This window comes from Capsella rubella, unplaced genomic scaffold, assembly GCF_000375325.1.
Source record: "Capsella rubella cultivar Monte Gargano unplaced genomic scaffold, Caprub1_0 scaffold_4, whole genome shotgun sequence".
Classification (NCBI taxonomy): domain Eukaryota; kingdom Viridiplantae; phylum Streptophyta; class Magnoliopsida; order Brassicales; family Brassicaceae; genus Capsella; species Capsella rubella.
In genome coordinates this window covers 12,654,655-12,670,080 of record NW_006238920.1, presented here as the reverse complement: position 1 = coordinate 12,670,080, position 15,426 = coordinate 12,654,655, and the positions used below count along the sequence as shown (strand labels likewise).

Sequence of the window (15,426 nt, the reverse complement as noted above, 5' to 3'; positions counted from 1 at the left end):
AGAGAGAGAGAGAGAGAATTATGGTGAGAGAATCCCCAAACTCGTGGTTTAGTCATGCAGTCGAAATGGTCATCATCTTCTTCAACCTATGTAAAACTCAAAACTCTGTTCCTAAATCTCATCACGGTTATAGCAAAAAGGAAAACCCTCATCAAAGATATACCCCAAAAGAAGAAACTCATCACATACTCTCTTTGCCGTCTCTTAAGGTCTTTCTCAAGAGCCAAATCCATTATTAAAGACATATCCAAACTCAACAAGAAGAGGTTGTTCATGATGATGTCTCACCCAACAACAAATTCATCCATAAACCATTGTAACGTCTTCGTTGGATCCTCCATTGTCATCGAACCTTTCTCTCTTCATGGTCATGACGAAGATGAGGAAAACCATGATCGTTAGCTCGAGTGGGTAGAAGAGAGACTCGATGAGAATAACCACATCAATGATGATCATAGACTCATAGTGTTGGAGAAATAGATGTTGGTGATGAAGATGACATTGATCGTTTGGCTGATAAGTTCATCGCCAAGTGCCACGAGAAGGTTGAATCTTACAGGAGATTCGAAGAAATGTTGGCGAGGGGTTAATTTGTGAGAGTTGGAAATAAGAGCGACGACGACAAAGAGTTTAATGCTGAGAGAATGAAACCTATTGAGTATGTTGCAAGGAATTAAGACTCATTTACATTTTGACGCAACTGAAATCAATTTCCCACTCATTATTACATGTTTTTAATTTTCTATTTCCATAAGCATATGAATGAAGAATCTACAATTATAATCGGTTTGACTTTCTCTCGTTGTAGCATCTCTCAAGCTTTCTTCAGCTCCTCCGCTGCGACATTTTTCTTCCCGCCATAATCGGTTGTCTTTTTCTCGTTGTTCATCTTGTCCACCTTCGATCTCCCACAGTTGATCTTTTCATCTTCACGGTACTTTGAGGATGATCCGAAATCCATCGGCGCCGGCGGGAACGGCCGGACTTTTGTTATCTCTTGCCGGAGATCATCCACGGATCTCTTTAACTGTAAATTCTCCGACCGAAGCTGCTCCATCTGCCGTCTCACAGCCAAATACGCCTCAGCCACGTCAGCACTTCCGGGTACACCCGAAACCTGACCCGCTTTATTAGTTTGTTTTGCATTTGAGCCGTCCACGTGTTCGACAGCGATTTTATTAATCACCAAGAAAGGGATTCTCCTCAACGAAATCTCAGCCGTCGGATTAAAACCATGCTTTGTCTCCGTCGGAACCTTAACTCCCCATCGAAAATTCACGACGGCGCGTCCTCTCAACGGAAAAGACGTCCTCGCCGCGAAATCAACGCCGCAGAGCAGTCCAGCGATATCTCCGGCACACGCCGAAGGCAGAACCGTGACTCTTTTAAATGCCCCGGCGTATCCGCCGCTGACCACCGGAACATCAACGACCTCAGTAGACGAATCCTCCTCCGACACAGATTTGTTCAGCAATTCGAAAGCAGAGGAGGAGGAGTGTGATTTTTTAATCGAGAAATCACCGAAGCGAGGCTTGAAGTGAAGCATGAAGGTAGGGTTGTTACCATTTCGTCCGACGAGATTGAACTGGGCGGTCATGAGCATGGAGCTAGAGATCGGAGAACCGAAAGATCCAGTACCGGTTTTGAAGATGAGCGAGAATGGATTCCACGTGTCGTTAGGACGGTAAGCGAATTTGAGAGATGGACCAGAGTCGAACAAGGTAGAGAGATTGAGACTGAGCTCTTTTGATTCGCCGGCGACGACACCTGATTGAAACGGTAATCCTAAAATACTCAAAGGGACCTTAGCTTTCAAAATGGGCTTCTGCTCTTCCCGGAACTTCATCGACGCCTTCATCTTCTTCTTCTTCTTCTCAACAATTCGATTCTACATAGTATAAAACTTGAGGAGACTGAGAGTGTGTGCACTGTGCAGTGATAGGAGTGGGTTGGGGGAGATATAAACGAAGTTTTGGAGCTTCAGATTTGGCAATTTTGTATGTCAGGCGGAGAATCTGCTAATTATTTTGGCCGGACATGAGCACTTAAAATCACATGTTTGGCTTAATGGTTCACTTCATTCTGTAATATTGGTGCAAGTCCCGATGCGGAAAAATAAGTTCATCAGCTCCATGTCAGAGTAATGTTGTGGCGGGGTAATTTGATATTTATCAAAACCGCTCCAAAACGAATACAAATTTCAAGCAAGGGTCTTGGTTGTATTCACTATATAGAAATTTGGTGTACTTAATTTAAATTTGATTAGGGGAAATGATTCTGTGAATGATGACTAGTAATCAAGGTAGGTTGGCGAATGGTGAATGGTGAGTGAGAGAATGTGCTTATAATTCATTATACCATGATTTTGATTTCCTTATTCCCCGGCAGGGAGCATACGTGTTAACATGTGGAACTCAATCATATACGACATCGAACACTTTTAATCCAAATTAAGAACTAAAAGTGTTATATTTGTAAGTGATCCGTTTTAGTAAGTTTCTGCATATTATTTTTGAAAGAATAAATGTTAGAATTTGAAATGTGATTTGCGTTTGCCATGGATCCGATAATCACAAGTTAATTAGTTAGAACAATATTACCGCCGTTGTAAATTGTAATTGCGTATAACTTGATATAGGCCGGAGTATATATATATATAGTTTTTTTATAACTAGAGAACAAGATTTGAATAAAGAGCCAGCCAAGCACACGGATGAGCTAGGAGGATACACCAGAAGTTTGTAACTGGTAACCACGTCAAGTAGTAAATAGACCCATACGGCTCTTCTCTCTATCCATCGGCCACGTTCCGACAATATATCGCATCTTCATTATTAGCGGTTCGTCTGCTCCGAATCCTTAAAAAGAGAGCACACAAATTACCAAAACCCTTTGCTGTTTTCCTTTTTAATTAAAACCTTTTCATGCTATAGGTACGCTGCCTGCTTGTTTATAAAACAAAAATCAATTGTTCAGTTTTTCTTTTTCTTATTCTTCCATGCACAATCTTTAATTTTCAGCTTCAAGTTTTTTTTTTTTTTTCCAACTAGTGTGTCGTATATTAACTTTTTTAGGATGTTACTTTGACTGAAATTGATGTATATAAAACGCATACACATGTATTAGTTGTTAATTATATATTGTTTTTTTTTTCTTTTTATGTGTTTAAGATAGTGTATATATCGCTTGTTGAAGATATTATATAGAGATTTCAAGATATTGTTACTTATATCCAATAGGTGTTAGAAAATCTACAAGTACATACATAAGATATACAACACTACGCATTTTTATTCAAATGAGTTGACCCAATATTTTACAAAAACACTTATATATTAGGAATAGATTTGTTGATGAACTTATTATATATGTCTTCAATGGATTCACATGGTAAAAGATCAAAATATAAAAAGTAAACCAAGTAAAACGAAGAAAACAGTCGTCAGGAAGTGCAACTGCCTCGTGCACCCGAGAGAAGGTCATGCCATTTCCATTGTCCAGTGATGTCCTTATATATCATTACGTCCGATTTCGTACAATCTTTTCTTTTCCTTTACTGTGAAAAAGATTAGTGCATTCTTATCTGATCCCTTACGCTAATTATCATAATTCAATTCGTTTATAGATGGTTTCTTAAACTCTCATGAACATTTATACGTACGTATTTAAAATCTATACCACTAACTGTGACATTTATATATATGGTTCTTACCAAAACATGTCTATATGCTTAATTTACACCTTTGCATGTATATTTATTTTCTTTCGCAGTATATATATTTAAATCAACATACGTATCTAAGATTCTCGTTGTTAATAAGGCTGTAATCATAGATTAAGAAAAAGGTTTTGGTAGTGGTCCACACATAAATTGTATATTTCTTGATGTTGAACTTTGGAGATTGCAAATGATAAGGTAGTTGAGTTTGTGTACATTACATGGGGACATGTTTCTGAGAGATCCTCCTATAGGTATTTATTTAATTGAAGCCACCTGGATTTACCTAATCACACACATTAATTGCCATATACACTAATTCATGACTACTTTTACTTTCGTTCGATGACTATATATATGTTGAAATAAAAATACATTCCAATTGGAAAATATTGTATCATGTGTCACCTTCATGAATTATATATACATATATATACTCCAACATTACTATTTTATATATGTGAATGTCATTTTACACCTGTACACATTTTTAATTAGGTGTATAATTCAGAAAACGATAATAAATTTCATAATATATCGTATGTACGAATATATAATATCATGAATGATACTCTAACAATTAATATGCTAAATATACATATAGAATGAATTAATGTCTTAAGACATTCCAAAACGATCGAGGATTTTGTTAGCTGGAGGGGGTCCGTGGACTTGCTTTGGATTCATAAAATCGCATGTCTTTGGAGACAGCCTAACACATCTCTTTCACCAATATAAATGTAAATCTCATATAGTATATGTTTATTAATCCAACCATATAGTTTATCTATTGAATCTCAACAAGCCATCATTCAATTTCATTTGCCTTTCTTAAATTATATATAGGATCTTACGTACGTACTCTGCTACATATATAAACTAAAAATACGAGTTGACAAAAACACTAAATTTATATTAGTTGCCACTAAAACTTGTAACTCTAAAATTAGGTTATTCTTCTCTTTATCATTTTATTCTCTCTCATCTCCTATATGGCTATATATAACCTTTATCATCATATATTCCACACTTAGCATAAAAATTTACCAACTCTCTCTTCTGATCACATAAACCCTAATTTTCTCTGTCGTCTACACAAAACTATGGAAATTGAAGCTGCCACTCTTGAGAAAAGAAGAAACATATCAACCATATCCATGCACAAACAGTCAAGAACACTAGCCAAATCGAAGCCAAAGATCCGAATCATCCACATATTCGCACCGGAGATCATCAAGACCGACGTCTCCAACTTCCGTGAAATCGTCCAGAATCTCACCGGAAAACAAGATCATCACCCCCACCAAAAGGTTCTCAAAAGAAACCCTAGATCTAGAAGAAGTCATGATCATCAAGTCCATGACATACACAAGAGCCATGGATTCTGCATAAACTCAGAAGCAGCAGAAGAAGAAGGGATGGTTTCGATGACGTGGAACGGAAGCGGCGGGAGCTCCGGTGGGTTCTTGAACGGATTAGGAGATTACGACGGCTTCATCCACGAGCTAGATGGATTCCCTTATTTTCCCTTGACCATTGACCCTCCCCTTGCTTCCTCCCACTTACATGGCAGCGTTTTCGTAGAGCCTCATCAATACTCCTAAATCGTCTAAAAAAGGGGAAACATTTTCTTTAAAAGAAAACTCTATCTAGAAGCTAATTTTTTTTTTCCAACCGTTATAAAGTTTTACTTTTGGATAATCTTGTGAATTGTAAGGGTCATTTGGGGATTATAATTATTACGAGAGTTCTATTTCTTAATCATTTTTTATAAGTAGATATGAATCATAAAGAAAATATACTTGACTAGAATGATAAACTGAAAATAGATTTTCCCAAAATATTTTTTACCCAAAAAATCCTAATTTTCTATGTAAGATTCTGAAAATCTATAACAAAATATCATTAGGTTTAGCTTTAAACACTTTCTTTCACTCCAGAAAACTTATATATTTGTGATATGTTTTCGTCGTTTATCCCAAATGGACCGAGAAATAGATATATTGATTGATTGACTGATTGATATTTAACATAAGATAAGTACAAATGGGACCATAATTTATTCAAGATATCAAATATAATATATTATATATGAAAACTACAAATGTGAGCCGACAAGTAACCATAATTACAAACGTGTGTATATGCATGTATGTGTGTCATGTTGGTGAATGGTGATGATGCCTGACTATAATGATGGAAACCACACATCCAAAGACAACTATCATCATATCTTTTGATCATAGGCATTGTAAATCAACGAACAAAATGTTAGCCAGAATTTTGAGAAGATTGCCGATCCAACAATCGAGAAGGAATATGCTTTAATGTATGGAGAGATGAGCCTCAAGTTTAACGTTATTATCTTCAAACATTTACAGACACCAACATGGTGGTTGGTTCTCGTAAGTAACACAGAAGGAAGATAGGAACAAGAACATTGGCTAGTAACATCTAACTATCGTATTCAACAGTTTCTACAATAGTGGATGATGGTGTTTCCATCCTCGTTAGAACTTCAGGCACTCCTTCTGTATCTCTTACTATCTGCGAAAAAGGAAAAACAACCAAAAAGAGATAAAACTTGGTTAGTGCAACGATCTCAGCCCCTCTTAACAAATTCTGAGCATGAACTTGGGCAAAATATCCAATAAACTTACAAGAATCTCTTCGTCTAGATAAGATATCATGAAGAATCTTTCATAGGATCCACCTGAAGCAAATAACACTAGTTGGTTCAGCGCACATGTGAGCAGAAAATGGTCTATATATAAAATAAAATAATGAATAAAGTAGCTTACTCAGGGGTATTCTTAGCCCACTGGCTAATGTATCCTTGATAAGAGCAGGAAGCTGCTGCAACGTTGTGGCGGCTTGACCCAATGCGCCTTTTAGCTGTTCAGGAACTGATTCTTCAATGACCGTTGGGGATTCGACCATACCTTCAATATATTCTTCTCTCAATCTCAGAGGTCCCTCGATGGTCAATTTTGATGACAGAATGATTTTGCTTTCTATCTACATTTTTATTGCCACTGTGAGAAAACTCCTCTGTGATTCCACTTTAAAGACATAACCAAGCTTTAAAAAGCGTTTCAGTGTGTTACCGAGTTCAGAAGTTTGATATTTGCGGTCGCCCTTGCGTTGGCATCCTTGATCAGTATCTCCATTCTTGATAAATTAGCTATTGTTGAAGGAAACCTCCTGAAACAATACAATCAGAAAGCAAAACACTTGTAAACTTTGAACCAAAAAAAGAGTGAGAAAGTGATAACTAGGTAAGTGTAACTTACTCAAATGTAACCCGAGCAGCGAGTAAACCAGGACTTCCAGACCCAAACCACTCAAAACTCCATCTGCCTTCGAAACAAGGAGACCTGGAAAGCTATAGGAACCAATTAAAAGATAACTAGCCTAAAACAAAAGCAAAAAAAATCGTAACCAAAAGACTAAAAGAAGAACCTACGTGGTTGGCCTGGGAGTTGGGTTAAGCCGCTCTAGACTCGTAATCCTCTCATTCACATCGATCCTTTGCATATTGGTTGTTTTCCCTGTAACTAAAGCCTCAAATCCTCCAGCATCCTTCAACTGTACATAGATAAATCTTCAGGAAAAACAGTATTTGAGAAGTTCAAAACAGAGAGCTGTTCTGATATATTTAAAAACCCCACAATTGAGCTGAGACATGATCTCAATCAATTCCTAGACTTTGAGAAACAAACAAAAAATATTTCTCTTTTGTAATCTCCAATGTCTTCATTACAGCTAACAAATACACAATTCACCTGAAACTATCCCAATTTTTTCCTCAGCAAAAGACAGATATAGTAAAAGAGACCAAATTTCAGACCCAAGAGTGAAATTGAAGAGATCTAAAACAAGTAGATATATTTCACATATCAACGAACTAATTCAAGTCCAAAGAAAGTGAGAGAGAAGCCTTACAGCGAGAAGTAGCGATTCCTTAGCAGAAAGGCGCTCCATTTCTCTGGCGTAAACTGAAGGAGATCCTTGAACTGTTTCCTGCACCATTGCTCTTAAACCCCTTCTCCGGCACGAACTCCTCCAGCCCTTCACCACCGGAACCGCGATAAAACCCCTCGACGGTGAAGCTGAGGCTAAAAACCCCAATCGAACCGGAGATGTGCCCGAAATCGAACCATTTATCATCGCCATTGAAGAAGAAGAAGAAGAAGCAGGCGAAAGAGAGTATTTTTTTTGCTTTCAATAAAAAAACCTCAGGAAAAAAGGATTTAAAGGTAGGAGTTTCTCTGATTTAACCGGTTCGTTTCCGGTTCAAATTAAACCCCTTTACGGTGAACCGTGATTTGGGATTTGATATAACAAAGAAGACTCTCTTTAGTGCCAAAGTTGAAACCTTTTCCCGAAATTTTCTGCTCAGTTCTGAGTGTGTGTGTTTTTTTCCCGCCACGGAATCCATGGAAATCGACTCCGAGAAGATTCACGAAAGGAAGCAATCGGAGTACAATTACCTGGTTCGAAAACCCTTTCACTGTATTTACTTCGATTGAAAGACGCTGGGATCTTGTGTGCTCAGACTCTTTCTACTTAATTAGAGGAGCTAGGGTTCGTACTCTGATTCTGGGTTTTAATTTTGTTGCAATTGAAGCAGGATGAGAGATTCGAGATACACAAGGAGATGTACAGAGGGCAGCAGTACAGTCAGATTTACTTTGCTCGTCTTCATCTCATGAGAACACTTCTCTACTCTCTTGCCCCTACTTGGAAACCCCATTTGCCTGGTCAGTGCTTTGTTTCTCTCATTTTTTTGATTACATGTTTTTTTAACTCTACAAAGAGGAGCAATTTTGAGAATTTTCTTGGCTTTAGATATTATTTGGTGAAAATATCAGTATTTTGTTTAGGGATTACAGATAAGAAAGATTTTTAGTATTACTTTTCTGGGTAATTGAGGTGTTTAAATTATACATCTAAAAATGTGAAATTTCATTTTTGCAGTTTGTAAGGTTTTGGGACTTGAAGAAGGAAAAGACTGCATAATTGTAGGAACCTTGTTCAAACACATGAAGCTTAAACCTTGTGTTCTCGATGAATATTCTAAAGAGGTTGGTTGGTTTCTGTCCTGCATCTACTTGGTTTTCTTGTTCTATGTCTACTAAGTTGAATCAATCAATTTAACTTGCTGAGTACATTAAACATAATGCAGAGGTCAGTTACTCCGCTTGTTAAACCACATAACTTTATGCACCCTGATGATAATCTCATTCTCGAAGACGAGAGTGGGAGAGTTAAGCTTGGTGGCTCTGCACTTTCACCTGCCATATATGTCACAGGTATGCAAATGTATTGTGAATGTTCTTTGCTGCATTTTTTAAAAAAATTTTGCGTTTATTAAAATGTGGCAGATGTTAGAGATCTTGTTTGAGCTTACCTCTCGTAAAAGACGGGGTCTTTGAGAAAATGACTGTTAAAGTATCCGTGGATTGTAGGTGTTGTTGTTGCCCTACATGGGAAGGAAACTAGTGCTGGTGAATTCTTTGTTGAGGATGTACTAGAAGCTGGTTTACCGCCTCAGATAGAGCGGCCTATCGATCTACGTAAGTCTAGCTATGTTCTCTTCCTTTTGCTATCCCCGTCGCTCAATCATATCTATAAGCAATATCTCATGGACCATATTACATCCATAATGTTCTGCAGAGGAAGATAAATACGTTGTGCTATTGTCAGGGCTGTGCATTGGAAGCAAATCGGCTAATCCCCTGCAATTTCAGCTTCTTGTTGACCACATAACTGGACATCTCGGAGATGAGGAGGTTCAAAATCTTCGTACTTGCAGATTCTTTAATATTTATTTTTACTTAATTTGTAATGTATGGTTTGAACAGGAACAAGGCCTTGCAGCACAGATAGTACATGTGGTTATAGCTGGAAACTCTGTTGAATTTCCCCGTAAACTCATTAATGGACAGGTAAAATCATATTCATAATTTTCAATGCTGCTATTTTTTCAGACATTTTCATTTATCTAACCACAATTATGACTATGATCTTTGTAGAACTTGGCCTCAAAAGATCAATCAACACTATATGAGCCCATCAAAGAGCTTGATATCATGTTAAACCAGGTCAGTTAACCAGATCCACCTGTGGGTTATCAATTCTATTGAGATGAAAAATTCAAATTCTTGTTTTTTTGTGGATTTCCTTAGATAGCTGCAGGAGTATCAGTAGATATCATGCCAGGCCTGAATGATCCAGCAAACTTCGCATTACCTCAGCAGGTTTGTAGATACATAAATAAACATCTAAAAACCGAATTTGTGTCGACATATCTGATCCTTTTCTTTTGTTCAGCCTCTGAACAGATGTCTTTTCCCTGGATCTGCACCGTACAACACCTTTAGATCATGTACAAATCCTCACTCATTTGATGTCGATAATATCAGGTGTGGTTATTAAGAAGAAGGGAAACAATCTCTCTGATTCTTACCGCGATATAATTGCTTGAGTTTATCTGACGAAAAACCTCAATTGGGTGTTAACATTTTGCAGATTTCTTGGAACTTCTGGTCAGAACATTGATGACCTTGACAAGTACTCAGAGGCTGAAAGCAAGCTTGATTTTGTTGAAAGAACGCTGAGATGGAGACATCTTGCTCCCACAGCACCTAATACGCTTGGTAAGAGCTCACCTCCCCCTGGAAAACTAATCCCTCAAGAAAAAGGAAAGGGACAATAATCTCTTCCGCGTCCTTTGGTTTGATTTACTTGCGTATAGGTTGTTATCCTTTCACCGATAGAGACCCTTTCTTGATTGAAACCTGCCCTCATGTCTACTTCGTTGGAAATCAAGATAAATATGACAACCGTTTGGTAAAGGGTATAACCTCCTGACACAGCGATTATAAAAACATTGTAATAGTTTATTTTTGTCGAACAAAGCTTCTAAGTGTTTTTTCCCGGGAAATATGAATGTTGCAGGGTCTGAAGGGCAGCTTGTCCGGTTGATCTGCATTCCTAAGTTCTGTGAGACCGGTATTGCTGTTGCGGTGAGTTGAAATTTTACCAAAATTTACTCCATATTCTTTCATAAATTGCAGAATATATATCTCAAAAAATGACCATTGTTTATTTGCAGGTGAACATAAAGAATCTAGAATGTCATACTCTAAGCTTTAGCACTCAGGTAAGAATCTAAATATCATAATATTGAGCTGCTACGTTGGTAGATCGTTCCTGCCTGTCTTGGAAATGTAATCTTGAGCTTTTTCACTAACACTCACAAGTTGTATGTTACTTCTTAAGAAGCATCCTTCTGGTTTTTAATACTAATGAAACTTCTTAATCTTATTGGTATCACTTCCTTCGGATAATTTTTTGATCCTAATTTGGTTTTTGTACTTTCAACTAAAATATCGACACAAGGTCGTAGCTGTCCAGGAACATCGACGAGTTTTTTTTTGAATTGGTTTACCATGACATCCTTTTTCATCAAACAAATGGTTGGGCCTTTCCTGGATTTGGTCTATTTTAATATCTAATAGTTATTATAAAAAAAAGTACTAATAAATAGCAAATATTAGGCCTTTTTTATAATCTTTGGATCTAAAATTCAAAGAGCTGAGGTCACGTCCTATGTTTTTTGTTTTTCTTACGTCCTATGAGTTTAAGATAGCAAATTGTATTCTGCTTAAATTGTCACAAATATATGCTTTGGTTTCTTAACAAATAATTATATACTATGATTTTTCAATGTATTTTCTGGATTTGTAACTAAAAACAAAATTGATCACGAGTTCTTAGGTGTGTCACACAAAAGGACAAAAAGGACCGACCAGATAGTGTCGTAGACTCGTTCGTCGTCGTTGGTAAGAAGAGCGTGAAAAGACTGTAACAAACAAAAGTTAATCTTCAAAAAATAAAAAAAAAGAGTAAAGAAAGAAAAAGTTGAAAAACAAAGGGCACAGAATCTCATGCAAATGTCTCTTTCTCTTTCTTTTTTTTTACACAACGGCTATATTATCCACACAGTTATTAGATAAATGTAACGCATTAATATTAAGAAATTCACCCACTATATTCATTCCCCCCCAACGGTCCATTTCTTTTTCAACTTCTCCCTCCTTTATAAACCCAACAGTGCTAATTATACCGTCTTCTCTTTAATTTCTTTTCTTTTCTCTCTGTCTCTTTAATTATCTTACTATTACCCAAGATGGATCTTGTTGTTGTTATCACAGAGACCAATCCGACCAAAATCACGCACGTTAACAAGACATCCTCCGACGAATTGCTCCGTAAGTTCGCCGATCCAGACGACGACCAAGAGTCAAAATCATCATCCAAACGCCGCAAGAAATCTCAAGATAAGATCAGTAGTACTCGAGAGAAGGACGCTGCAGACAATACCGAAAGTAACATAATTGGCTTGGTCGAGAGGAAACGTCTCTTGCTTGCTCCGGCCAGTAAACGGAGATCTCTGTTTCTCCGGCAGTTTGCTTCCGGAAAATCACATCTCAGGAACAAGTCTCTCGTCAGAACTATCGGCAAGGTAAACTTATTATATATCTACTACACAGTTATAACTAAGCTGCCTGCCCTCTCTCTTAATTTTTATAACCATTTTATAATTAACCTTTCTCTACTCTGTTCTTAAAAACTCTGATCATCAGACATGGCGTAAAACAATGGAAGGAGCTTCTAGAGTTTTCATCGAGAAGCATTATAACAGACACAGGCGTCTCATCAACGACGTCGTTTAAGCTTCTTCAACCAACCTTTTTTTTTTCATTCTTTCTTTCTTTTATCATAATTTGTATTTTGCATAAATTCGTTTTTATTATTATTCTCAGTTTCTCACTTTTAGTTCCGAACATGATGAACCCTGTGTGTTTAATTTATTTTGTAAAGATTCTATCCAAAATTTAGTTTAATGGTTATATTTTATAATGTCACAAAACAAATAAACTCTAGCAATAATCAGCACAACACAATCTTTAGAAGCATACAAAAAAGCTTTGTGTGTTGTACTAAGTTCATATATATATAATTCTTCCTTTTAAAATGAAGGAATATGTAGTCCAAATTAAACAACAAATCTTTATTAACCAACATAGAAATATAAAAACAAAAGAAATGAGATACCTCATAATAACAATTTATTTTACCAAAATAAAGCATTAAAAAAAGAAAAGGAGCATAAACAACGCTCATCACCATGAATGGTATGTTTAGCATTGCTGACAAACTTAAAAGCATTTCCTGTGAACAATGGCCGCTCCATTTTCTTCATACTCAGCCTTAGTTACCCACTCCTACAAATATATGCACATCACAAACTTTAGATCATTACAACAGCCCCCAAAAGAAATTAACAACTAATAATATATTTATTCTTAGAATTTATATATATACCTGTTGAAAGGTGCTTAGAGAAGCCAAAATGGAGCCTCCCATCCAAACACTGTATTTCCTCTCTGCAGGAGCCGCAACTTTAACCTTCATGCTTGCAGGTGCAAGGGCAGTTATCTCTTTGCTCATCCTATCTGCAATCCCAGGGAACATCGTCGTGCCACCACTCATCACCATGTTTCCATACAACTCCTTCCTTATATCAACATCACACTTCATTATCGAATTGTATGCCGTCTCGTGAATACCAAAGGTTTCCATTCCAATCATAGACGGCTGGAAAAGAACCTCAGGGCACCTGAACCTCTCAGATCCTATGGTGATCACTTGACCATCAGGAAGCTCGTAGGCTTTATCGATTGCCGAGCTCGATGTAGCCTTCTCCATCTCTTCCTCGTAGTCGATAGCTATGTAGCATAGTTTTTCTTTGATGTCTCGGACTATCTCGCGCTCCGCTGATGTGGTGTATGTGTACCCACGCTCCATCATGATTTTCGTCAGATACTCTGTTAGGTCACGGCCTGCTAGATCTAGACGCATGATCGCATGTGGGAGGGCATACCCTTCGTAGATAGGAACCGTGTGGCTCACACCATCTCCTGAATCCAACACAATACCTAAACATGCACGAACATTTATATATATAGTAACGATCATATATATTTTCTCAAGCAATTTTCAGCCTTATTAGTATTTTTGAATTGTGAAGCTTGAATAGGAGTACCTGTGGTACGACCACTGGCATAGAGGGAGAGAACGGCCTGGATACCAATATAAATACTAGGAAAAGCAAATTGCTCAAACATGATCTGAGTCATCTTCTCACGGTTGGCCTTTGGGTTAAGAGGAGCTTCAGTGAGAAGTATAGGGTGTTCTTCAGGATCCACACGCAGCTCATTGAAAAAAGTGTGGTGCCAAATCTTCTCCATGTCATCCCAATTGCTAACAACACCGTGCTCGATTGGGTATTTAAGAGAAAGAATACCTCTCTTGGCTTGAGCTTCGTCTCCCACAAAGGACTCTTTCGCATCCATTCCAACCATCACTCCCCTGTGTCTTGCACGACCCACTATGCTTGGAAATACACTTCTTGGTGCATCCTCTCCAGAGAATCCCGCCTTCAGATATTTTTTTACCAAATATTAGATCTGCTTATACAGCTAACTTTCTTGTGTTACGTACATTAATATACATATTTATGTTTATTTTTACGAGAAAAAAAAAACTACTAAAAATATTTGAATTTCGAAATTATGAAATGCAAATACGTATATTGTGTTTTCAGTTTTCTCCTTATTAGTCCTCCTTACCTTGACCATTCCAGTTCCATTGTCACACACGATAGCCAATTCGTCATCTAGTCCCGAGTCCGACATTATCTAGATTAAACATATCAAATCATATTTTTAAGTAACAAATGTTTATAAAATTAATTGATCATCAATAAGAAGGCTCTAACGTAACATAGATATAAAAACCAAAACTAATTAATAACAAACACTTTGTGGAAAAAGCAGAGATCGATCATAACAACTTATATCGATGCTTAATTTAAAGGTCATAAATTATATATAAAGAAATCCATCAGTTATTCATAAATCAGTCATACAAATAAAATTAGCTCGTAATCTAGATGCATAAATTACTCAAGCGGAGATATATATGGTGTTAAATTGGATCAAAAGAACCCTAGCTAGAGTCATTACAACGATTAAAAAACAAAATAAAAATCAATCGTAGGAGGAAGCTAGGGACATGAGATCAGAACAAAGAGGAACAATCGTTTACGTTCAAATATTATGTTGTTGTTGGACGTCTTCTTCTTCCTTAGCTCTCTTGTGTCTCGTCTCGGCAACAAGAATGCTTTGGACAACAACAACAAAAAAAATCAATCGCGTGTTTCCTTTATAAAGAGAGAGACATTGAGTCCTTAACACTGGTAAAAGAGTCATTTTTTCCTTACCTTTTTAGCCTTCTAAATAAGTGCAAATCTTTCCTAATCTTTTGGTTTTTATTTTTCTTTTTTATTATTATTATACATTATATATATTAAAAAGCAATCTAACATAATTGAAATGAGAATGATTGTGTGTCTCAACCTTAACCTATATTAGACATCATTATAAAAAATAAAAAAACTAGATTACCTATAATTTATTGAAAGAGTAAAAACAATTACTAGATTAACCCAACACATTTTATACTAGATGAATAAGACATACATTTTGTTTTGTATATTAAATAATAATGCGACATATGTAACTAGAAACCATCAAAACCATGTATAATGTAATAATTTGATTAGTTTCTAATTT

At 36.7% G+C, this 15,426-nt stretch overlaps 6 protein-coding genes and 1 pseudogene across 8 annotated transcripts; 4 read left to right on the top strand and 3 right to left on the bottom strand.

The window, feature by feature from the left end:
• The first annotated feature begins 33 nt into the window (after positions 1-33).
• Positions 34-612, top strand: LOC17889400 (annotated as a pseudogene).
• Positions 613-689: 77 nt separating this feature from the next.
• LOC17890482 lies at positions 690-1,985 on the bottom strand. Its single transcript, XM_006296502.2, has one exon. The coding sequence runs from the start codon at positions 1,856-1,858 to the stop codon at positions 815-817; it is 1,044 nt and encodes a 347-aa protein (XP_006296564.1). The 5' UTR covers positions 1,859-1,985; the 3' UTR covers positions 690-814.
• A 2,746-nt stretch (positions 1,986-4,731) lies between these two features.
• On the top strand, positions 4,732-5,420 carry LOC17888409 (VQ motif-containing protein 17). The gene has a single exon (XM_006296171.2). The coding sequence runs from the start codon at positions 4,822-4,824 to the stop codon at positions 5,320-5,322; it is 501 nt and encodes a 166-aa protein (XP_006296233.1). The 5' UTR covers positions 4,732-4,821; the 3' UTR covers positions 5,323-5,420.
• Positions 5,421-6,023: 603 nt separating this feature from the next.
• Positions 6,024-7,950, bottom strand: LOC17890025 (probable plastid-lipid-associated protein 13, chloroplastic). Its single transcript, XM_006294641.2, has 7 exons — positions 7,664-7,950; positions 7,185-7,306; positions 7,012-7,095; positions 6,826-6,922; positions 6,520-6,736; positions 6,379-6,431; positions 6,024-6,265 (listed from the first exon to the last, which is right to left on the bottom strand). The coding sequence occupies exons 1-7, from the start codon at positions 7,892-7,894 to the stop codon at positions 6,173-6,175; spliced, it is 897 nt and encodes a 298-aa protein (XP_006294703.1). The 5' UTR covers positions 7,895-7,950; the 3' UTR covers positions 6,024-6,172.
• A 129-nt stretch (positions 7,951-8,079) lies between these two features.
• On the top strand, positions 8,080-11,056 carry LOC17888163 (DNA polymerase delta small subunit). Of its 3 annotated transcripts, none has more exons than XM_023784782.1 (14): positions 8,080-8,214; positions 8,349-8,481; positions 8,699-8,805; positions 8,907-9,033; positions 9,190-9,297; positions 9,428-9,513; positions 9,586-9,669; positions 9,757-9,825; positions 9,910-9,981; positions 10,055-10,146; positions 10,253-10,380; positions 10,479-10,580; positions 10,682-10,749; positions 10,839-11,056. In XM_023784782.1, exons 1-14 carry the CDS (start codon positions 8,158-8,160, stop codon positions 10,896-10,898), a joined length of 1,293 nt encoding a protein of 430 aa, XP_023640550.1. In that variant the 5' UTR covers positions 8,080-8,157; the 3' UTR covers positions 10,899-11,056. The 3 variants fall into 3 exon arrangements, with proteins under 3 accessions (XP_023640550.1, XP_023640548.1, XP_023640549.1); XM_023784780.1 differs by having other exon boundaries at positions 8,081-8,214; positions 9,398-9,513; XM_023784781.1 differs by having other exon boundaries at positions 8,082-8,214; positions 8,352-8,481; positions 9,398-9,513.
• A 730-nt stretch (positions 11,057-11,786) lies between these two features.
• Positions 11,787-12,642, top strand: LOC17888653. Its single transcript, XM_006295135.2, has 2 exons — positions 11,787-12,251; positions 12,373-12,642. Exons 1-2 carry the CDS (start codon positions 11,916-11,918, stop codon positions 12,460-12,462), a joined length of 426 nt encoding a protein of 141 aa, XP_006295197.1. The 5' UTR covers positions 11,787-11,915; the 3' UTR covers positions 12,463-12,642.
• A 74-nt stretch (positions 12,643-12,716) lies between these two features.
• LOC17888415 (putative actin-5) lies at positions 12,717-14,982 on the bottom strand. The gene is made up of 5 exons (XM_006295379.2): positions 14,900-14,982; positions 14,422-14,490; positions 13,836-14,229; positions 13,115-13,728; positions 12,717-13,014 (listed from the first exon to the last, which is right to left on the bottom strand). Exons 2-5 carry the CDS (start codon positions 14,485-14,487, stop codon positions 12,949-12,951), a joined length of 1,140 nt encoding a protein of 379 aa, XP_006295441.1. The 5' UTR covers positions 14,488-14,490; positions 14,900-14,982; the 3' UTR covers positions 12,717-12,948.
• Between the last annotated feature and the right edge of the window lie 444 nt (positions 14,983-15,426).